At 33.7% G+C, this 24,642-nt stretch overlaps 1 protein-coding gene across 1 annotated transcript; it reads right to left on the reverse strand.

Annotated features, from left to right (window-relative positions):
* Positions 1-3,532: 3,532 nt before the first annotated feature.
* veli (L27 and PDZ_signaling domain-containing protein veli) lies at positions 3,533-20,123 on the reverse strand. Its single transcript, XM_085943454.1, has 4 exons — positions 19,851-20,123; positions 14,266-14,421; positions 12,587-12,831; positions 3,533-5,771 (listed from the first exon to the last, which is right to left on the reverse strand). Exons 1-4 carry the CDS (start codon positions 19,885-19,887, stop codon positions 5,616-5,618), a joined length of 594 nt encoding a protein of 197 aa, XP_085799580.1. The 5' UTR covers positions 19,888-20,123; the 3' UTR covers positions 3,533-5,615.
* Between the last annotated feature and the right edge of the window lie 4,519 nt (positions 20,124-24,642).

Consider the following 24,642-nt stretch of genomic DNA (forward strand, 5'->3'; position numbering starts at 1 on the left):
ACAAAGAACACAGACATTCATGGAAAAGATACATAATTCGCCAAGCATCTGATAAGCGAGTGGCCATATTGTATATCAAACTTATGGTCCTATGCTTATGCATCAATATGTTAAGTCAAAGAAGAAGAAATTCTTAAGATAGTTTTTGGCATAAAGGTGTTTATTATTAAATCTGATTAAGAATTACATAAAATCTAGCCCGATTTTTTTACACCTGTTGACCACTGAAAATAGGAGAAACGTTTTGTGGACCGCTGGCGCAGAAATAAATTATATTTATATATGTAATACGATCTGAATTTTCCGGTTACCTTATTGTAACAATTAAGCACTTCAATACATACATAGGATAAATAACCATCGATAGCAGCCTTGTGTATAGAATAGACCCACTGGAATAGTTTATGCATATACTCAGTGGAATTAAATATGAGGTTATGCCGATTATGTTACTGAGTGCTGATGAATGAACCTGCGAAAGTAGGTACCACAAATAAAATCATCATAATGATTACTTGACTTAAAAGCAGCATCGTCATTTTAGCATTTTTCTTGCCAGATATGACTTACTAGAGTCTAGTGCATAGGTTGTTAACCGGTGGTCTGCAAGATTTTTGGGTGGGCCACAAAAATTTTCTGTAGTTCAAAAATAGTTACCTAGAAACCCAAATTTGAAGTGGGGTTGTATATATGTCAACAATTGTTGCAAAAATAGTGTAAATATAAATATTTATTATTTTATTCCAATGTTGATGGTCCGCAAAACATTTCTTGATTTTTTTGTGGTCCGCGGATGTAAAAAGGTTAAGAAACACTGGTCTAGCGCAGTGCTTCGCAACCTTTCTCACCCACGGCACACCTAAGGTCTTCTCAGAATTCCACGGCACACCACACGTAAAACAATTTATACACCAAAAAATATGGACCCCACACCCTGAAATTTGGCGGGCCCCCCTACCTATCGCTAAGGTTAAAGACAGCATGATACTCTAAAATAGCGTTTTTCAAATGGTGTTCGAGGTAAAATTAATGGTATTGATTTCATGTTTAGTGATTTTTTGGATCATACATCCACTTGAATTATGGATAGTTGTCGGGTTAAGAATAATTTTATTATTATTTGTTGAGTATTGACATAATAATAATAAATTGTATCCTACAATCGTATGTTTTAAAATATTAATACCAGCGTAGTAAAATAGCCCCGAAGGCGACTTTTTTACTATTAATACAAATTTGTAATTTGTGTTTATCTCACTTATCTGGTTGACCTGCCACGCCGGCCCCGCTGAGCCCAGGCCCACAGACTAGAACCCTGTCAGCTCCCCCTTGTGGGGGCCATGTACCAAAATTAAATTCCTCGGCGAATTTATAGGGAAAGCGCTTTAGAATGTTCAGCATTGGTTGCAAAAGGGTTTCGAATCCAGTCATATTGATTGTATGAAAGTAATGATGAAATTTATTTTGCAGCAAAGTTAAATATTTTTGATCCAAAATTAATTGTTTGTTTTTAATGGTGGTCTGGTAGGTCTTTTGGTACATTTGTAGAGATCCTTGTCTTAACCCCTTCTACTTTATCAGAGCATGTCAATATATTTTCATTCTAACCTTGCATTGTCTTATAAAGTTAATACAGGTAGGGATTGCAATACCGAATGAATATATCAATATCGGTATTCCAGTATTTCTTATTAAATACCGGTATTCGTCAAAACATATTATAAAAAATTAAGGAAGTACCTACTGATAGGTACGGGTGTATGAAGGGTGTTGATTTATACTTTTACACTTATTAAAAACACGGATTCAGGGACATTAAGTATTACGTACGTATATTTCACTTTTAAGACGAGTAACAATTTATTAATTATTAGCAACATTTTTAAATGCACGCTTTGGTGCGAAAAGGTGGCAAATTGTATTTAGACGCGAAGTTCAAGGCTCGGGGGTAGGTTACCGACTGGCCGTACTACTCTCGGTCCTTAATCCGCCCAGAAACAATTAATAGTATTTTTTTGTTTGTTTGTTTGGCTGTGCACCCTGGCCTGGCCTCGACTAGTTTACAGTTACAAAATATAATATTATTATCATCCCAATATCATTACAAGATTTTTGATGGGGGATTTAGGCATTGTGATATTTGGTATCACTACCTATCAATAAAAATACCTATTAAAATCTATTGAAAACACTTTTTATAGCGCCCTAACGAACCTACCTACATTTATTATGTTGATCGTAATATTTTAAAACTGCTAATTTTTACAAATACCATCCAAGAAGTCCAGGTACAGGAAAATCTCTCAAATTCAACGTTTGTTGGATGTACGATCAACGTTGGATCAATAGTTATAGAATAATTGGAAATATTTGCCACGAATGTTTTCTTTTTCGAAATATGTTAATTAATCATAAGTATATTACATTTAAGGGATTTTGTTTTATTGTTATTTAATATTTGCTAGTTTCACTCATTATATTTGCATTTTGGCAGCATTAATCTTATACACTAACTTTAATATAAGTACCTACAATAAGTAATGAAAACATAACATTAAATTCATTTTCAAAAAACATCAACATGTATGCTTTCTTAATCCGAAAATACCGGTATTTTGGATTTTTGAAACTGGTATTTCGGTATCGATAAATAATTGAATACCAGTTTTGAAATACCGGTATTACAATCCCTAAATACAGGTACTCAAATATACTACCAGCCATATATGAAAATTTGGCAATTAAGTAAGTATTGGAAAATATACAAAATTATTTGTATTTTTATTTTTGAAGCAATGCACCGCGGCACACCTAGCATCGTCCCACAGCACACCGGTTGCGGAGCACTGGTCTAACGCACACAGAAAAATGATCTGGGTGAGACCCATTTTGAAAAAGTATCAATGGATGATTTTATTCTTAATACATTTTTATTAAATAAATAGACTTTGTTGGTGAAGTTTCAAAAGGGTGACCATAAGATTGGTTATGGGCTAGAATTTCGACGTCTCGTAATCGACCTGTGCATGTCTCCAAGAATCCACCTGCTGACGGTTCAGGCCTCATGGCATTGGATCCTCTGAGGATGCCATGCTTTAGGCGGTATCAATGTCTGAGTCATAATGTACAAATAAAAAAGAAGAATAATATATATTATAATATTATATAAGTAATATATGTATTTTATTGTATTTCCGTTAGAGTACGTAAAGTAAGTAAATTAGCATCTTCGCTCCTAAGCAAAGTGAAGGTTGCATGAACAGATTGTTTACAAGGAATAGTAGTTGTTGGCCATTTTCCCAACTCATTCCTTGGTTCAAAAACACATTGAAATAACAACATTTTTAAGTATAAGTTTCAAACCCACGACCCAAAGGTAGGTACAACAAAATGCAGTCAAGTTTTGAAAATAAGTGGGTGTTTATACTAAAAATGATTATAAAAAAGTTTTCAAAAATATCATTTTTTTCTACAAAATACTTTCACAGCAAACATTTGATGAGATAGGGATATTGTTTTAAAAAAAATACAATAATTGTTAAGCATTTTATTTCTTAAAACACATTTCAGTACATATTGCATTAATTATTAATACATAATTTTAATCATTACAATCTAATATACTCATGAATTAAGTGCCTCTTGTGTGAATTTTCAAACTTGTGAGTGAGTAACTTATCCTATGGGATTTAACTTAAATTAGGGCCTTACACGTTTTCGATGATAACATACAAAAAAATAACATCAAAATTATCTCAGTTTCGCCTGGGATTCACACTACCAGTCCTTTGCAATAAAAAGGAAGAGACATAAAATATAGACATAGGTGTCATTTTTATACTGATTTATTAAATAAGGCTGAATTTATAGTGGAAAGATAAACAGATAGACGAGGCATTTAATAAAAACAACATTGCATACAAAGAAAGTCTGCCAAATTAAACGAACACAAAAGACATTAAAACAGCACGCAACACCAGGTTTTTTTTAAATGTCTACTATAATTTCAGCCTTAGATTTTGTGCAAGAGATAGAAGTGAAACTTTTTTTGAAGATGATGTGCTACATGACAAAGATTCACTTCTACCTTAGTAATAAAAATATGATTAGACATGATCTACTGTGGTTTGGCATATATCATTATATTTTCTATAATTAACATGTTCAATAGATTTTACCTATACTTATTAACTGCCACTAACAGCTGGTAATCTAATGAGGCCATCAAAATAAATAAAAATATAACAATCCTACTGTCATTGGCGGAATTTTAAAATAAGTGCAGGCAATGAAATTACTTGTTTCAAAAGTGAAACCAACATTTGATGCCACTTCTCATTCAAGAATAAAATAAAGGTTGGACTGTCAACATTTTCATCAAAACACTTATTTAAAACTACATGTCGATATTTATTTATTTTTCAGTTTAATTGATGGAAATATTGGCAGTCTAAGATCATAAAATAAATTTGAACATATCATCACCGTTAGGGCAAAAGTCAATAGAAATTATATGGATTCAGAAGAAAATACTCTTTAATCGGGCCAGTATCCACTATAAGGCAATGATACTGAAACTGACCCAATCAGAGAGTTAAATATGATGAAATTGTAATATTTCATACACAATTTTTCATAAATTTTCAGACCACATAATTATATCATTGCATGGCAAAAGTCAAAAGAAGCGACAGTTTTGAGTTAAATATGCCAATAGATTCAGAAGGAAATATTCTTTATCGGGATAAGGTTCCAGTTTTGAATTAAATATGTAAATAGAGAAGAAAATACTCTTTAATCAGGTGCTGTCCACGATAAGACAAAAAAAACTGAAACCCATCAGAGAGTTAAATATGATAAAATTGTAACATCTCATACACAATTTTCAAAGACCACATACATCGTCGCTGTTTGGGCAAAAGTTTGAGTTAAACATGCCAATGGATTAAGATGAAAATACTTTTTAATTGGGCCAGGATCCACTATTAGGAAATAATACTGAAACTCACCCAGAGTTAAATATGTTAAAATCGTGATATCCAATACACCATTTTTCATAAATTTTCAAATACCACATTTATATAGTGTCGCCGTTTGAGTCAACAGATGTGACAGTTTTGAGTTAAATATGCCAATAGATTCAGAAGGAAATACTCTTTATCGGGATGAAGTTCACTATAAGGGAAAAATAGAGACCCTGTGCCAATCCAATCAAAAACTTATATAATATGATTAAATTTTGATATTTCATACACTGTTTTTTGTTGAACCTCTAAAATCTAAAAATTTTATTTCTGCTGACAGTGACTTATGCCTGAACAGCAAAGATATGCATGCATTTATGGCTACTGGAAAATGAAATGATACAATAAAAATAGTGAAGATACATAATACCATCAATAAATAATAATAAGACAATCAAATAGTATAAAAATGTTTTGCGAATTTGATTTTATAATATTACAATTAATTTACTCTTAAAAGTAATCCTCAACGTATATAATACAAATAACACAAGTGAATAAATTCTATAATATGTCAAATGGAATAATAATTAATAGTAATAAACAGTAAGTAATAAAACAGGTGAATAACGGTTCGAACATTATAGCAAATTAATAATTATTTCGCCTTCGTGCAGCTCGTTGCTTGTCAAACCTCATTTCCATTTCTTCGAGAACTTTTGGAGTGTAACGGACAACTAATTTCACAGAGCCAGCAGCTTGCTTCAGGAGTTCAACTGCCTTCTCATGATTCTCTCCTTCGACTGACTGTAAAAAGTACAATGTCGAGAAAACAATTATGTATTGTCATATTATTAGAATATATTAAACACAAGTATTTTAGGGTGTATTTTCAAATACAGTCGATCGCGGATATAGCGAGATCTCGGATGTAATGAAGAAACATTCGTTAATATTTTAGTTTATGATTTTCTCCATACATTTATTCACTGTTATAACGAGCAACTTATCGGATATACCGAGCTATAATAACGTCAAAAATTTTCTTAAAACTCCTAATGTGTCGATCGTTTAAAAACATTTCGACCTTAAGAGGGGGCTGAAGAAGCGATCTTCAATCATAATTTAGTATAAAAAGGACCTCGGCGTCGTTAGCACGTTAATTTAAATCAATCTTTTCGCAAAAATCACTAATCATCGGAGATTTTATTTCAAGAAACATTATTATTATTATTGATATTGTCGAAACAGGGCTGTCAAAATAATATATGTATTATTTTTAACCCGGCCGGCGCCGATGTCACACACCTTGTACAAATCGGCCAAATTCGCAATGCGCATGTGTATAAATCGATGCCACCGCGTCCATATTTATCATACGGGACTGATTTTTTCACGTAAATTTGGCCTGATTTGTCCTTCTCCTGCCACCTATGACATATTTTAAAAGCATTGGTTCTAAATATAAAATAATCACCAAAGTTTCGAACCAATTCGTACGGCCAAGTTTTGCCGGTCGACAGAAATCAGTTTGAACTGCGCGCCGCGACTGCGCAGTATACGACAGACTTTCAACCGAGCGGGCCATTGCGCGGGATTGTATTTATCGCATACAAGTTGAATATTTACCGCAATCGTTGATAAATACTTTTTTTGCTGTCTGGTGTACTTATCACATTAAAACTGGCATGATTAACTATTGAACGTATGATTTTATTTTATCGCGATTTTTAAAATACTTTTTGTACTGTCTACCGTGTCCCATTTTAGTGAATGTGAAAATTAATACTGATATCAATAACTATGGTGTGTGAGTTTAATGGTTTCTGTGATTTGGCGTTTCTTAATACTGTAGTTAAACATTTTAAAAACATTTCATAGTTTTATAGTGCGTAAATATGGAGGAAGAAAATGTGCGTACTAATGAGGAATTGGACTCAGATTATGACATGTCGGAAGAGGAATTGGAACAACATGAGACTGATCATGATGTTGACGATACGGACTCTGACGAGCCAATTGAATTTTTGCGGTCATGGAGAACTGGTCCGTATATTCCAATAGTTCACGAATTCAATGATTGTCGATCTGGCGTGACATCGAACGACTTGGACGAATCCTCTCCCGAATGTCTTTTCTTTGAACATTTTTTGAATAAAAATATAATGTCGGAAATAGTGAACCAAACGAATAAATTTTTTAACCATTCGTACAGTGCGGGAGACCTCGGACCGAAATCGCGGTCACACAATTGGACAGACACGTCAGTGCCGGAGTTGTATACATTTTTTGCCGTATCAATGCTGATGACTCGAAATAAGCACACGTCGATAGAGGAACATTGGAGTACCGATCCTTACCTGCATGCAGACATTTTTGGGAAAATAATGGCTAGAAATCGATACCAACTTATTTTACAAATGCTTCATTTTTCTGATCCTAGTGCGACCGCCTCAAATGATAGACTAGCTAAAATTAGATTACTGTTAGAACACACAAGAACAATTTTTAGGGAAACGATGATACCGTATCAGAATCTTTGCATAGATGAGAGCATAATCGTGTTTAAGGGTAGATTAATTTTTAAACAATTCATTCCTTCCAAAAGACATCGATTTGGAATAAAAATGTTTGTGATGTGTGACGTAATGACAGGATATATTATTGACTTTATAATTTATTGTGGGGAAGGGACTGACATACAAGACAATGAAAATCTCGGTATTTCCGGTGCGGTAGTGACAACGCTAATGAAAGACTATATCGGGAAAGGTCACACCTTATGGTGTGATAACTGGTATTCGAGTCCGGCGCTCTTTAAATACCTTCACTCTCACAAAACGAATGCTTGCGGTACAGTGAGAAAAAATCGTAAAGATATGCCAGAGTTCAGCAAACTGAAAAAGGGAGATACCGAGGCTAAGTACAATAGTCCACTTTTGGCTCTGAAATGGCACGATAGGAGGGATGTTCACATGCTATCCACCCTCCACGATGCATCATTTGGACCAACGGGAAAAGTGAACTATAGAACTGGCGAAAACATTGAAAAACCAAAATGTGTTATAGATTATAACAAAAATATGGGTACGGTAGATAAGTCCGACATGATGCTTAGCAACTTGTCGTGTATGAGAAAATCGATCAAGTGGTATAAAAAGGTCGCATTCCACATGATCGACTTATATTTATTAAATGCTTTTTATTTATATAAATTTATTAAATCTGACAAAAAAACATTGGGCGATTTTCAACTCTGTGTAATAAAACAACTAGTGGACAAATATTGTGTGAGAATTTCAAATGCACCCCTGCCTAAGCCGACAGCGTCAACTAGCGATAATCCCGTACGATTATTGCCCAAAAGTGCAACGGGACATTTGCCAGAATACATTTTACCGACACAAAATACCGATAAGCCTAGAAGAAGATGTTTCGTATGCGGGAATTCTAAAAAAAATCCGAAAAAAACAAAACTCTCGCTATATGTGCCCAACGTGTGATGTTGCGTTATGTCTGTCACCTTGCTTTAAAATATATCACACATCTAAAGAATTTTAAAATAGGTTTATTATTGTATTTGTTTTTTTTTTTAATATGTGAGTTCGTGTTAATTTATCAATAATATTCAATAAGTGAAGTGTTTGTGTAGTTTAAATATATTAAAAGGGTCCCCTTTATATTTGTTTACGACTCAACCCGAAGACATTAATATGTGATTTATCGATATGCACTTGAAAATTAGTAACGCTCGATTCGTGGGAACGTATGCACAAGTGTCGAAATATTACACACCGCGCAGAGCTCTAACTAGTTGCTACAAAATGGCGACTTGCGGTAAGTTCTTTCAAATTTGGATAGCATTCGTTTGTTCGAGTGTTTCTGATATTATAACTGATTTATTACGGTTTTTTAGTGTGTCGAAATTATCTTAATGGCTTTGGGTTCTCGACTGGAGCTGTGACATATTTTTTATTGCTTTTTTTAGTATAGAACAAAGACGATAATGAAATTCATGCGTAGTTATGGTGCGTCATACGATTTTTGAGGCAGGTGCCGGGTTAAAATGTTAATTTCATCATAGTTTTTAATCAAACCTGTGCAAGTACATACTGATAACTTGGGTGGATTTCGTAGCAAACATACTATTGATATATCTACGGGTATATTATTATTATAACCAAATTCAAATTGAACATAGGTTGATACTCAAATACTATTATAGTATGTTTATGATTTCGAGAAAATAATACGATGGTATATAATCCATATCAATTATTTGAAAACATTACATTCGCATGTACATATTATAGTGTAAAGGTGAGATAACTGTTTACTTTGCAAGATAACATCAAAATGTGTACATACTTATCTAAATAACGAATGAAATTCATGAGTGAGCACGGCTGAAAGCTTGGAAATGTGTTTTTTTCTATTTCAAAATCTTTTAATTGTGTATTATTTTATTACAGATTTTCAACTTTATATAACTAATAGAAAATACTGTTTGTTTCTATGAATAAAAAGAGACAGAAAGGAAGATGTGTACAAATCACGGCAATCAGAAAGGCCGGCAAATATGGCCGACAATGCGTGATACACAAACATAAAATACACAAAATTACAAACACATTCGAATACGATATTCGCAACATTTAACTTTTGACAGCTCGACTTTTTTATTCGTTCGTTGATCAGGAGCAGAGCATAGACAAATCGGACGATATTCTCCTCTGACTTTTGGCTCGCCAATGGAGCGCCGGCATTATGTAATTTAATTAATGATATTATTAAGTCCTTAGATGTTTTTATGAATAATACAAGTTATCAAGGAATATAATATCCACAAGCAAGTACATAATATGTACATTAAATTCAAAAAGCTGTGATTAAAACGATACCTGGTAGTTGCGATGAATTATAATTTAATTTATTATTCTATTTTTATGTAGGTACCCACAAGCAATTTTAAATTATGAAACGAGCAATTGTAATTTATTTTAACAGATGTACAATCTTAAGATCCATGTTTGGTTATTAGTTATACGATAGGTACAATAATATTTTGACGAATTACAATAATTATGTGGAATAAAGTCACTCCATTATACAATACTTATACTTACTCTTAATTTCCAAAGACGTCGAAGAATTTCTTTCGAGGTTGAAATAATTCACTGACTCACACTTAACTTTAAGCTAGGTTATTTTGTAATTGCAGTAATTTTGCTTGCAATTTCAATTATTGAAGACAAATTCATATTAGGTTTTTCAATAGAATTAATTTATAAAACGGGTTTTTTCAATTAGACAATAACAGTTTAATAGATTTATTTCCATAATATTTGTAAATTGTCAATCAATCAATTGATCACTTATTATATTTTGGGTTTAAAGTTATCGGAATTGAGGTTATCTGTCTTCCCTTTGTGGTGTGCTCATATAGCTCTATTTGCTGCACCTTCGATACTTTTGAGATGGTGTTCTTTTAATAATCATAATGATGGTTATTTGTACCGAATATTCATGAATATGGCGTGCGATCATAGACTAATATCCTTAAAGTGCGAGGATGGTAACCCTAAATTGCTCTGTGTCCCATTTAAAGTTGTTTACTTGTCAAACTATCATAATAATAATGGATATATCATTAATCTACTGACACACGTAATTTAAATAATAATTATTTAGTTTTACAACCGATTTTGTAATATTATTTCTTGCTCAAACATTATTTTACCCTCCACATTGAAACTGGCCTCCTTATTCTGACGCTTTTGATATAAATACTTACCAATGATTAAAAATTCTGACACTTGAAATTTAAAAACTTTTCAAAATTGTCTATTAATACTTACTTCAAAAATACACGCCTAAAAAAATCATATTTTCAATTCTCAAGGCCAATTCTGTAGAACGTTCCCTTAAGGGCGGACGTGCTCAGCGTAGGTCAAAATGGAGCTATTTTTTCTATTTTCAAAGCATGATCCTGGACATTCCTTAAACGTTGTAGATAATCTATTTATATAATTTTGAAGCTTTATTATCCTTTATATTTATTTTAAACATTTGATGACTGCATAAAGTATTTTTATTACATAAAATAGTATTCTTTTAAACTTCTTGCTCTAATGTTTTAGAATATAGTCATATTTCAGTACATAAATGTGCAGTGGTGTTAAGATTTCTTACATTTATTAATTTTTAAACGCATTTATAAAACCATCAGTATAATGTGTCCGCTCATTTAAAAATATCTTTTCTCTGATATAACGAGTAACGCTTATAAAGAGCAAATTCAGTCGGTCCCATCGTCCTCGTAATAACCAAGTTCAACTGTATATAATATTATATAACTGGTACAGTACTCTCTCAGTAATCCGCCACCCCAAAAACCAGACAAGTGTCCAATTAGTGAAAGCGGCGGATTATAGTGCATACATACAAAATATAGTAAAAATTAAAACAGGTATATAATCAAAATCAAGTATTTACTAAATTATAGAACATATTTATAAACTAAGTTTATTAACTGAATATTAAACAGTAAATCACTTGACACAACCACTAAAGTTGTTCAGTGAGGCAGATATTCTTGAATGGCTTAGGATTCCTGGCTTTCCCTATGACCAAAAGCTTCATTTTGTGTGTCCCGGTTGCATTGGAGCACGGCATAATTGTGATGTGGTTTTTGGGCACTTTCCTCCCTCGTACATTACTTTCTTCGCAATGAATGTACGTTTTACATAGAAGTTTCCAAAATAAACCCGTGTCATCTGCGTTGTATACTTGTATTTGGCGGACTACTGAATTTGAAAATAGATTACCAGCAAATTATAGAGCTTGATTTTGTGCTTTCAACCAGTAAAAATAACGGTGGATTATAGTAGTTGTCTGATAATCGAGCGGCAGATTACTGAGAGTGTACTGTATATGTATCTTTTTTCATGTCAAATATTTTTATGGAATAAATTATTATTTTTACTCAATACTTGATGGTAGATTTTCAAAACAAACATTTGCTGTCACTGCTTTCGTGTGCAGTGGGCAAGCCAAATTTTATTAACTTATTTACAAATTAGCACGATGGCCGAGTAGTAATGTGTCGGCTTATAATGTCATGGGTCCACCATGGTTTGAATCCCAAGTCCGGAAAATTCACATGTTGCTTTCCAATGTGTGTTTGAACCCAGAGTATGGACCTAATAGGTTGAGTAAATGGCTGACATCCATTTCTCGTAAAACCAAAAATCAGTTAATACAACCTCCATTCCATGGAGGTCCATATGATCCTCTTAGCATGGAACATGGTAACATCGACTTATAATGTATAAAAAAAGGCAAGTAAATTACTATGTTCGCTCATAAGAGGACCATATGAGCTTACACAGAACAGCGCTTATATTTATAGATTTTCACGAGGAATGCTTAGTAACCATTCGCCCAACCCACGGGATCTTTACACTCGATCAGACACATATTAAAAATACACTATTTTGTCCATCCGCAGGATAAAACCCGCGACCCATAGCTTCATAGGCGGTCGCTCTACGAACTCGACTTCCATGGGTTTGATAGAGGCAAGGAGTTATAAATTCCACATTATTTAATTAGTTACTTACAACACCATTAACCGACAGCAACTGATCACCTCTCTTTAGGCCTCCATGTCTATCGGCCACACCACCTGGTATTATACGAGAGATATAAATAGGAGAATTCTGCTCCTTTCCACCCATAACATTAAAGCCAAGCCCCTCTTCCGTTTTTGGCAGCTCAACTACTCTTGGATGAGCATGGCCTTCTGAAGCAGCAAAGGCAGCTACCGTAGCCTTAGCTGTTGCGGAAGCTCTTATATCCGCTGAACCTTGAAAATAATTGATACTGTTAATGTCTGATCTACATTAACTATATTTTTAATTGGGTAGGTATCACTGTTAAATTGAAACGGCACAACTTAGGCCCGTTTCAGACGGGACACCAGTGTCGCGCTCGATATAATGTAGGAGGCCTTTGTATTCGAATAAAGGGGCCTTTGTATTATGTTTATGAACACCCCAGAGCTAATCCACAACACTGGTTTTGACTTTCGTACGTCTTCAGGCTAAATTAATATTATGTGGTGATGGGGCTGACGTCAAAAACTAGAATGTGCTAGGTAAAGTCATTCAATTATTTACTATTATTGTTCTTCTAAATTTACAGTGATTTCCAAACATATAACATATTAACATCCCTTCAGAAACATTCATTTTACTGGCGCACGCAATTTTTTATGTCAATTGGCCAACTAAAATTTTTCCATTAAACAATTTTTTATTCAATAAATAATACATAAGATTTAAGAATGTAATAATTACAAGATAAAAAGAACTTTTTATATACAACGTTTTTGAATTTTCTGTTGAACCATATAAATTTGACTTGACTAGCTTAAACGATCAAAAAAATTTGTACTTGACATGTCACATTGATTTCCATAGTAACGCACGTATATATTAATAATTTAGTTGCTAGGAGCCCAGAGCCCTAGCAACCAATAATGGTGTCGAAATAACTTTTCATACAAAACAGAATTACTGAAAATGAATTCAATTCTACTTAAAGATGGCTAAAAGTATTAAAAAAATGCATTGGCATCTGATATAGCTAGTATAGCAGTAGTCTAGCTAGTCGGGCAGTTAGTTAAAAATCGATTGCAAGATTTGTACCGGACAAACAACCACCGGGCAAATAAGAATACGAGCTAAGAAAAACGATGTAATAAAAGACATATGTATATTATTCGAAATACCTCAGAAACATAGCTAATTATAAGAAAAAAATATTTTAGGTACTTAGGGTATGTTTATTATAAATATTTAAAAAAAAAAAAATGATCTTATTAAATTTAATTAAGTTATTCGCGTAAACAAATAGACATAAATTTTATAACATTATGTTTTATGTCTTATTTGCATGTATTTTATGACCGCTAGTGAAATTTTATATTGTAGTGTTCTTTTTTATATTTAAAAGTTACTTGCTTCAAGGTCAAAACCATTCATAACCCAACATTTTAGATTTGTTACAGAATTCATTGTCAAGGGATATGAGAGGGAACATTAACTACGCTCTCAATGATATTATAATTTTATAACATGCTCATTATTTTTAACAAAGTTTACATTCAATTAACCAGCAGAATAATTCAAACATTATTTCACTTGAGAATGAATTCTGTAACATATTCAAAACATCAGGTTACGAGTGCAAAAAAAAGAATCAGGCCAACATCATCCGATGCTAGTATTATAATTACCTTGAATATCAACGGTCTCATAAACATGTTCATACACCTCCCTTACTGCATTGAGGAAATCACTTTGCAACACTTTTTGTAACGCCGCTAACTTTGTTGCAGGAACTTCTCCGCTTTGCTGAAGTTTCTCCAATAATTCTATCGACCGTTTGATATCTGAAAAAATTATTAATTGAGTAATTATTTACCTAGAGACATACCAAAAGACGACCGCCAAACTAATTCGGAACTAAAATCACTACAATCTGTAAACTAAAAAAAATATTTGTCAAATATTGTTTACAGAAAAAGGGGTAACGTTAATATAATACAGGTGTACGACTGCCGATAAAGATGATGACGTTATAGAAGATTTCTATGAACAGATGAATGTAACTCTTGAATCGACGAAAGATAATGAAGTTACCTTGATTATAGGAGATTTCAATGCAAAGATTGGTAAAGGTAAAAGTGGTGAGCAAGTAGGAGAATTTGGTCTCGGATAAAGAAATGATCGAGGAGAAAGAGTACTACAATTTTGGACAGGACAGGACAATTAGGAACAGAATATGGTTGTGAGTAACACTTTATTCAAACTTCCAGCAAGGCGATTGTATACGTGGAAATCCCAACAAGATGATGGCAATAACATTGTAAGAAATCAAATTGACTATATTAATTCGCAATCGTTACAGAAATAGCGTAATATTTACTAAATACTTATCCAGGAACCGACATCTCATCTGACCACAATCCTGTTGTAGCTACAGAAAAAATTAGATTAAAAAGATTACTGAGGGAACTACACGCAACCCAACGTTTGACATTAATCAACTGAAAGATCCTGATGTCGAACAACAAGTGAAAAGTGCACTGAACACAGAAATAGAACAAATAAAAACTTCAGTAATTACATCCTCTGACATAACAGACAAGTGGGGGAGGATAAAAGATGTGTTCTAATGGTACGTTTACATTTGACACTAATATCGTCATATTTATGTATGACACCATATTCACTTAAGTGTAAACAGTAAGTATATTTGTATCTGCCACTTATTTTGCGTGTGTCGACTCTCACCTACCACTTATTCAATCTACTTATATACGCAAATGTAAACACCGCGTTTTCGACAAGTTCGAACTTGGAGCGATATATCACCGAAGTTGGACCACCGTCTACTTTTATGTCAAGTACCTGACACAATATTCGTAGTTTGACAGGTACCTAGTGAATTGCATATGTATATTTCTAAAACAACGGACAATCAATAATCATAGGTACACCATGAATGTATGCCCAACGTTTACGTTAATAAATGTACTGTAGCGATCTGTCAAAAATCATAGACAATGAGAAATAAATCGGATGTGCCGTGTTCTATGGATTTTGTTCGAAAATAAAATATCGCTTGTTCTCGGCACATACGATTAATTCTGATGCACTCTGTGAAGAAAAAATGCGCTTCAAATGGTATTACCTAATTCATTTTGGCCCACACCTGCACTCGTATTAGGTACGATAATATTATATTGAATATGCAATGACGATCAAGTGCTAGATATCGCAATGTTACTGTTAATCGTTCTTCTACGCATTTCTGAATTGTGTGTCTTGTTTTTTGGCAAAAGGTCAAATCTTGCAAACTAAAGTTCACAAATTGAGTTGGATCTTCGATTTTAAACTCTGACATTAAACGGAAGGCACCTAGTTCTTCTCGTCGCTGAATCCATTCCCGCACCCATCTAGACCATTTTTCCTCCTTTTTGTTGCCAAAAGACTTAAAATAATAACACTCGCTGCTTTCTTTTTTAACATTCCCATATTGACAACTGACATAACGTTTTTGAGAAGTATACAAAATAAGTGTCCGAATAAATTACAATATCATATGTAAACACCGCATATATTTATTCCAATGTTGCCATTGAATAAAGTGTCGAGACTTTATTTCAACGAGAAGTATACCAGAATTTTATGTCAGATCCATGCAGGTGTAAACAGTAAATGAAATTTTATGTCCGACACATAAAATAAGTATAACGGTATAAGTGTCAGATGTAAACGTACCATAATCCATATCTAATAATCAATTAGAATATAAAACAACAGCTCAGAAGCAAAAATGGATGACAGATGAGATTCTGTCTTTAATGGACGAAAGAAGAAAATGGAAAATTAAAAATGAAACTCAATACAGGAGAATTCATAACACCATCAAAAGAAAAATTCGTACAGCTTAAGAAGAATGGATGTCCGACCAATGCAAAGAAATTAAAAATCTCCAACGAAAATACGATTCCTTTAATATGCACAAGAAAATAAAGGAAACATTAGGAATTACGATAGGAACCTTATCAACTATCTTGAAAGACGAAGATGGGTGTATTGTATTAGATGTAGAAAAGAAGTTGATTCGTTGGAAAACATATATTTTATATCAGAAAGTGTTTTTTTCAAAATAATATATGTTCAATAATCAGAATGATATATTCTTAAATCTTGTGAATTATTCGTTGAATAAAAGAAATAGTTAATTATCATTGAAAATATGTTTGATGATGATAGGGGACCTATTGGCTATACTTTTGATGAACGTGAACAAGCCCCAGGCATAATTAGGGCAGAAAAATAAGCGCAACACGAAATTCTAAAAATAGTAAAGTTGTCGGCCCTGATAATATTTACAACGAAATGATAAAATTATTAGAAGATCAATTAGAAATTCTCGTTGATTTGTTTAATAAAATTTACGAAACAGGCATAATTCCCGATGATTGGTTGAAATCGACATACATTACTCTACCAAAAAAGGCGAATGTAAAGAAGTGCAGCGAGTTTAGAACAATAAATTTGATTAGCCACATGTTTAAAGTTTTATTCAAAATCATTATTAATAGGATTTTTCGAAAATGCGAAGAAGACATGGATGACACACAATTTGGCTTCAGAAGTGGTTTGAGCGCTCGCGAAGCACTTTTCAGCTTGATGTTCTAGTGCAGGGATGGCAAACCTATGGCACGCGTTTGAAGAGAAAATAATACCCATAATAGGTAATAATAATAAATGACAGATCGCATTGTATAAAAAATAGCAGGCAAATACTCTTCAAGAAGAAGCATTACGTTTAATGTAAATATATAATTTTATTGCATAGGTTGGTCCTTAGACTTTATGCGTCACATTATAATATTATCACACCAACCTCATCAAGCGGCAGAGGATGCCGCACTGTGAACCTCTAATTTTGATCGATTTACGATGCTTGAGACCACTGTAGCGAGAGAATGCCTCATCTGATCGGAGCAATTCTCGAGTCAATTTGTGCGATAAGAACCAAACTAATTAATACAATAACAAACAATTTCATTTCTACCCACAAAAAATGACCGCACCAAATATAAAACAAAAACTTGGTGAAGCTACTAGTAGTAGTAATTCTGGCAGGCAGTTTCAAAATTGGTGGACCGAAATGTATGGCATAATTGAAAAAAAGGTGATATAGCTTTACGTGTCCTATGTTCTATGAGTGGTATCTAGAACATCATTATTTTTTTAACAGGATTTTTAAAAACTATTTTTTCCCCACGAAAAACTGCTCGGCATGTCATACAGTCAAAAAATATTATTTGGGAAATTTTGGCACACGTACGTAAAAAGGTTCCCCATCCATGTTCTAGTGCAAAGATGCCTAGATGTTAATGTTGATGTTTATATGTGTTTCATCGATTACGAGAAAGTATTCGATACTGTTAGGCATCCTAAACTTCTCGAACTCTTACAGGAGATAGGCATCAATGCAAGAGACATTCAACTGATAGCTAACATTGGAAACAAACAGCAAATATTAAGATCGAAAACTAAATCAGTGGAGAGGTAAAACATCGTCGCGGTGTACGACAGGGGTGTATATTGTCACCTCTACTATTTAACCTGTACTCAGAAGCAATGTTCCCTCTAAGATGTGCGCGCGCACACCTATCAAAATGTGTCCGCACATATGTTTTCATCCCCCGCACAGTCCTCACACAAAAATATTGTAAAAGAAAGCAACAATTCAAGTGAACAATACGATTGCTTGCACATTTACATAATATGTATATTGTACAATTATACTTATTAATTAGGTATAGAAAACTTATCCCCTAAAAATATCAAAAAGGAGTGGATGTGATATTTCAAATGTGATCATTAAGAAGAAATCCTACGATAAATTTTAATTGGAATGGCTATCTGGAATCTTCAAAACAGAAATGCCATCTTCAATGCATTCGCAAAAAGTAAGAATTGGTGATATATTTGTTTATTCGGAAACAGATCATTGTCAAATGCATCATATGCTTCGCAGCAATTTTGCAAGAAGAATAATTCACGTCTGGAAAGAAGTGGATTGAATGGAGGTTGTATCTTTTATAAAGGCATTTAAGTCAAAAAGTACACCGGGATGCTGTTACGAAATTCAAAAATTTGAAAGAGGTGGACTTTTCAAAATAATGACGGAAACACCCGAAGAACGAAAGAATAGGATTGAGATCGCTGAGCGCAAAAAATCTCATTGCGATCTAGTCAAAGTGTTAATTGATAATGTACTATTGGCTATAAAAATAAATGATTCTATGCTTTCTGTACAAGATATTCATAATCATATTGTATCTAAATACACAGATATTCCCGAAAGCTGGCGAAGTAAAAATTATGCGTTCGAATTTGTCGAATGCATTAATGAGACCTTAACCTAGGTCTGAGACTGCGTATGGTACGTTGTTATGTTCTCTCAATTGTTTTCTATGGTTTGGAAGTATGGATGCTAAACTTTCGAGATGTGGCTGTATAGACCCATCCTCAAAATTCCTTTGCTGACCGGGTGACAAATGTTGAAGTTCTCAATCGAATGGGGAAGGACCGAGAAGTTCTACGTAGTATCAAAACCAGGAAACTACAGTACCTCAGCCACATTATGAGAGGACATAAGTACAACATTCCCCAACTTGTCATTCAAGGAAAGATCAATGGTAAGCGTAGCAGAGGACGTCGCCGCATTTCGTGGCTTAAGAACCTCCATGATTGGTACAAGTGCAGCTCCACTGAACTGTTCCAGGTAGCAGACGACAAATCGAAGATCGCCTTTATGGTGGCCGACCTTCGGTAGGGGATGGCACAAAATGAAGAAGAATTTACAGAGCTATATTTCTCAATGACTTAACAGTTCCCTGCCCATATATGACGACTGTACAATGCAAAGAAATTCAAACGAAATTTATGTTACGATTTGTATAACCTATATCCACGAATTAGTTTTCATCACAACTCTTTGGAACCTTTTTTAGTTTCCTTTTTAAAAGCAATGATAATATTATTATTATGCATTTTAATTTATAGTGTAATCCTTCTGGAATGTGCTTATCTTATAAAGAAATATAAGAAGATGGAAGGCCTTTAGGTCACAGGTACGAGATCCTGGTCACCAGGATCCGGTGAGTCTGACAATGAAGTCTTCCATGGGTGGTAAATTGGGAAGTTTTATACGTATGTAATTAGGACAATTCGATCATATATAATGATATTATGAATAAACAAATCAATGAATTAAATATTTGTTACAAACCTCGGGCTAATGTAAGTGGTTCACCCATAACGCTCATTTTTTTGTCAAAAATCAATATAAGTCAGTTCTGACAGATTCAATCTAAATAATATCCAATTTCGATAGCACTTAGTTGATTTGACACTTTGTTTACGACATTATTATTTGGTGTGCGCTAATCAATGTAAATGACAACAAAATAATATACAGTAATTCACAGTTGTTTAGAAATTATAATAACAAAATAACTTGCAAAGAACCATTCACACATTCAGACCCCAGTTCACTCGACTCGATCGACCCCAGTGTTGCCATTATCATATCATACTATCATGGTCGCCATATCAGTGTTGCCATCTTTTTGTCAGCGAATTATAGTACGCGGTCGAATAAATTATAGTATTTCGATAAAATTATAGTTCGCGTTGTCATGTTGAAAATGTATAGATTTTTTGCTTCTCACCGGATATGAGAAATTCCCTGATCCCTTTTTGTTTAGGTACTTCTTTCGACCAAAAACGCTTACCGACTAATTCAAGAAATTTATTTTTTTACGCTTTTCGAGCTATTTTTTTCCAGATTCTCCAAATTTGCTTATATTGCGAAATTATAGGGGTCTTGTGACTGGTTCTCCTCCCTCGCGTGGTGCCATCAGATCTGTCAATGAATGCAGTGGTACCATCCGAACTATAATAATTATAGTACTTGTACTATCATGTTGGTCCGCGTACTATTAAAAAAGTATAGTACGTCCAAAATACCACAATTTTGAATATCGGTAAAAATGTATTTTCATGTTAACGATTTAATTTCGACATTTAAAAATATGCCAAAAGAACTAAAATTTCGATATTTCCTACTATGAATAATTGGTGTAAAAAGCTCGAAGAGGTAAAAAAAAGTCCTTGACTTGTTTAAAAATGGAATATATTGAATTTGCCGGATAGCATTTTTGGGTCGTAAGAGGTGTTTAAATAATGGAGTACGTAAATAAGGATACGTCATGACAACGCGTTCTATAATTTTTGGCGAAATACTATAATTTCTTGGACCGCGTACTATACTTCGATGACAAAAAGATAGCAACACTGTGATAGAATTTAATAACAATTGCGTCTGACAGCAGGCTGACGACGGGGAGAACAGTCACAACCACCAATTATATTACTTTTTACCAATTTATAGGACAGAAATATCGAATTTTAGTACTTTTTGCGTATTTTTCCGATACCTATTCAAAATTATAGTATTTTGGGCGTACTATACCTGTTTTATATAGTAGGTACATAGTACGCAGACGAAAATTAAAGGACACAATATAATAAATGTACTATAATAACACTCTAGTATGGTTAGCAATGGACTCAGTGTTGCCATCTTTTTCTATGCAGTACAAAATGGTAGAAATTATAGTATTTCTGAAAAAACTATAGTACAGGAACATTTTTCGTCTTGAATCCTTCAAAATTATATTATTTTTGGCATATTTGCAAAAAAACATAGTAGGTAGGTATTTTACATTTTTCGCGGGTTCAAAATTATAGTATTGTACTAAAATTATAGTACGGTTGGCAACACTGAATGGACTACTACTAGGTACTTATTTGTCAATACATACATCAATAACAATAATAATATGAAAGCTATAATACATTGTACGAAAAGTAGGTAAAATTATAATAATATTATTAGCTGCCCGGAACAACTTCCTACGGGAGCAAATATGGTGTGGGTTGGGATATTTCAAAATTTGGTTTTAATACATACTAGCTGAGCCAGCTGGCGATCGCCAGTCTGTCTCGCTAGGTCTTGCAGACAGCTTTTCGTCATAATGACATGATGTTGTATTTCAATAAAATTGCGAAGAAAATCTAATAAAAATTATATGCGTTGATGGTGCGTAGTTTCCACTTGATAGTTTGAAAAATGCCCAACAACTATTTATCCGAAGAGGTTTTGTGAAAACTACCCTGTGTGCTTTGAAATGCTCCGATTAGGAGTGAAAATAGTTATTTTTATCACCACATTAAAATAATAATTTACCTCAGTGGGTCCGATTTCAAACAGTTTTATATGTAACACTGATCGGTACTTCTCGGTGCTACATGGAAAGCCTGAGCAACACTTTGAAAGTCAATACAACGTATCACAAAATATGTTATATATTAATATGTACCTACGCACTCTAGAATTAGGTTGGAGAGAACTTCATCTAACAGTTGATTGGTCCAGGATGATGGTGATAATAATAATGAATTGAATAGGTAGGTATATACAGTGGCGCTCTCAAGATTTAATAGGGGGGGGGAGCCCAAGCAGGATAATGTAAATTAGTTCCATAGGCTCTTTTTGTTCTTCATATACTATTTTTACATATTTTCACAATACACGGCGGTATATTTGTAAAGTTTCTCCTAGTTTTTATTAAATTGGAGGCATAGTGGCGGTAACCGTTGAGCGTGTCATCAGCGACTGGCGGATTGGAAGTGAATAACAGCGACCTTGCTGGACATGTGCGCCTAGTATGTTAAAACATTACTCAAATAATATCGGCTGTGCTACCCGCTTGGTATACCTAGAGAGCTACAATATGTATGCCGAATTCCACTGAAAAAAAATGTTCTTTTGATTTACACCACCACCGACTGTAGTGGGTGTAGTCGCTCTTTTCAAAATATTAATTGAAAACTGACAAAAAAAGTATTATTGCATTAAAAAAACTTATACACAAACCTACTCAACACAACACAGCCTAATTTCTCGTTTATCGGTCTTCTGTCTATTGAACTCAGTGTACCTACACCATGACCCCCACATCCTGAAACGGGTCCTCGGGATAGGTTATTTGGCGGGCCTCCTACATATTGCTAATATTAAAGGCAGTGTGAAACACTACATCAACGTTGTTCAAATTGTGTTTTAGTTCAAATTAAGGGTACTTATACAGTGAATTATTGGCGATTTTTAATACATCTACTTTAATAATGAAGCTGTCGAGTATCACAACATATACAATTATATTATTGAAAATGTTCATGGTCATGAAATATAATAGCGCCGCACGCGACTTTTTTTAATACTAAAGCTAATTTATTATGTGTGTTTATCTCACTTATCTGGTCAACCCGACATGCCGGGCCCCCACAGTCCGGGCCCCCAGGCTAGAGCCCTGTCAGCCCTCCCCAGCCATGACCTACACCACTTCGGAATTCGGGTGGACACCGAGAAGTTCCATTAGGGATTGGGTTTCTAAAAAAACCCTTCAGTTCATATTCAGTCAGGTTTTTTTAGCCCACGATGACTGAGTGGCTAACACGTCGGCTTATAATGTCGTGGGGCCATGTTCGAATCCTGCACCTGACCAATACATATATTGCTTTTCAGTGTGTGTTTGGAGTCAGAGTATGGACCGAATAGGTTAACCGAGTGGCTTCTATCTATTTATCGTAAAAACAAAAAAATCTATTAATAAAAACTCCACTCCAATCGGACATAGTCAAAAAAATATAATATCAAATGAAATCAGTTAAGAGTCCCTATCTTAGCGTATTGGTATCGTACTGGTGTGACCGTAGATAATATACGTGTGATCATAGTTTCTAGCGGTCGATAAGGTAGATTCCTGTGAAACATGACAATCCATAATATAATAATAATTATTCCGCTATCAATCGCCTAACTTTAACGAAAAGATACCTATTTAATAATTTGAACTATTGCGTCTTACTTAATTTATTTTAATTATAATTATTATCTAGGAGCGGAATGCACAATCTAAGATTTCGTTCCTAAGGATAAGTCGCCGAAAAGGATGACTTAACTATAGACAATCCTGAGTATAGAGTTAAGGAATCCTTAACCATAGACTACTTTTGTTATGAACACGCCCCCTTCTGTATTACCATTTACCACTGACAGCTGCTGTCAAAATAAATTCGCATGTCTATAACACAGTCCATACACTCAAATTCATTTGACAATGTATCTCAATATGGATATTGATAGTGTTAATTCGTTTGGCATGTACTTGCACTACGCCAGCCCGCAGAAATACAAAATACCAGATGAAGAATGACACTTGATGCTAGTGTTACCATGTTAAAAAAAAAGCTTGTGGTGCCTGTGGAATCACGTATAATGACTTATAACGGAAACATAAGAGTATTATAATTAAATATTAATATGTATTTATAGTTATTGCATTTATAAAATGCAGTTGTCATATTTTTGTCATCGTTTAACGATTATAAAATAATTTACCTAATTTACCTAACGAGAATTTTTAAATATGGTATTATTTTCAATAAAAATGATCTTAACTAAGGACAGTGTTTCTGCATAGTGTTTTCTGCTAAGGAAATTTTAGTTATGACAAATGTTTCTGCATTCCGCTCTTAGTATACATACTACGAATATCAGTAATCGTGCAACATTCATAGTATAATATGTAACAAATCTTAAGCAAAGCGATGGGTACCTAATAAAATTTAAACTAAAAACAAAATATCACAGCTGATAATGTCATTGTATGTAGGTAGTTCAATGCAAAATTACATTAATAATAACATTCATATGCAGAGCAGAATGGTGCAAATTAAATAATAATGACAGCTGCAGTACCTACCTCATTAGTGCGACGATATTTTAATTTTAGAGTTGGGATTTTTGACACATCGAGTCGATGTGCAGTGTTAAATTAGTTATTTAAAAACTTTCCCTTGACATTCAGACGGATGAAACATTACAAAACACTTGAATCACTTATAATATTATGTGTATCCAGTCAATTTGATTGAGAATAGTTTTAATATTA

This window comes from Rhyacophila brunnea, unplaced genomic scaffold, assembly GCF_057557595.1.
Source record: "Rhyacophila brunnea isolate RB1 unplaced genomic scaffold, BYU_Rbru_1.0 scaffold_1, whole genome shotgun sequence".
Taxonomy (NCBI): Eukaryota; Metazoa; Arthropoda; class Insecta; order Trichoptera; family Rhyacophilidae; genus Rhyacophila; species Rhyacophila brunnea.

Coding starts and splice junctions, on each gene's coding strand:
- veli (XM_085943454.1), bottom strand. CDS start 19,887: ATGAGCGTTATGGGTGAACCACTTACATTAGCCCGAG. Junction 14,422..19,850: donor ACCACTTACATTAGCCCGAG/GTTTGTAACAAA, acceptor TAATTTTTTCAG/ATATCAAACGGTCGATAGAA. Junction 12,832..14,265: donor TGAGACCGTTGATATTCAAG/GTAATTATAATA, acceptor ATTATTTTCAAG/GTTCAGCGGATATAAGAGCT.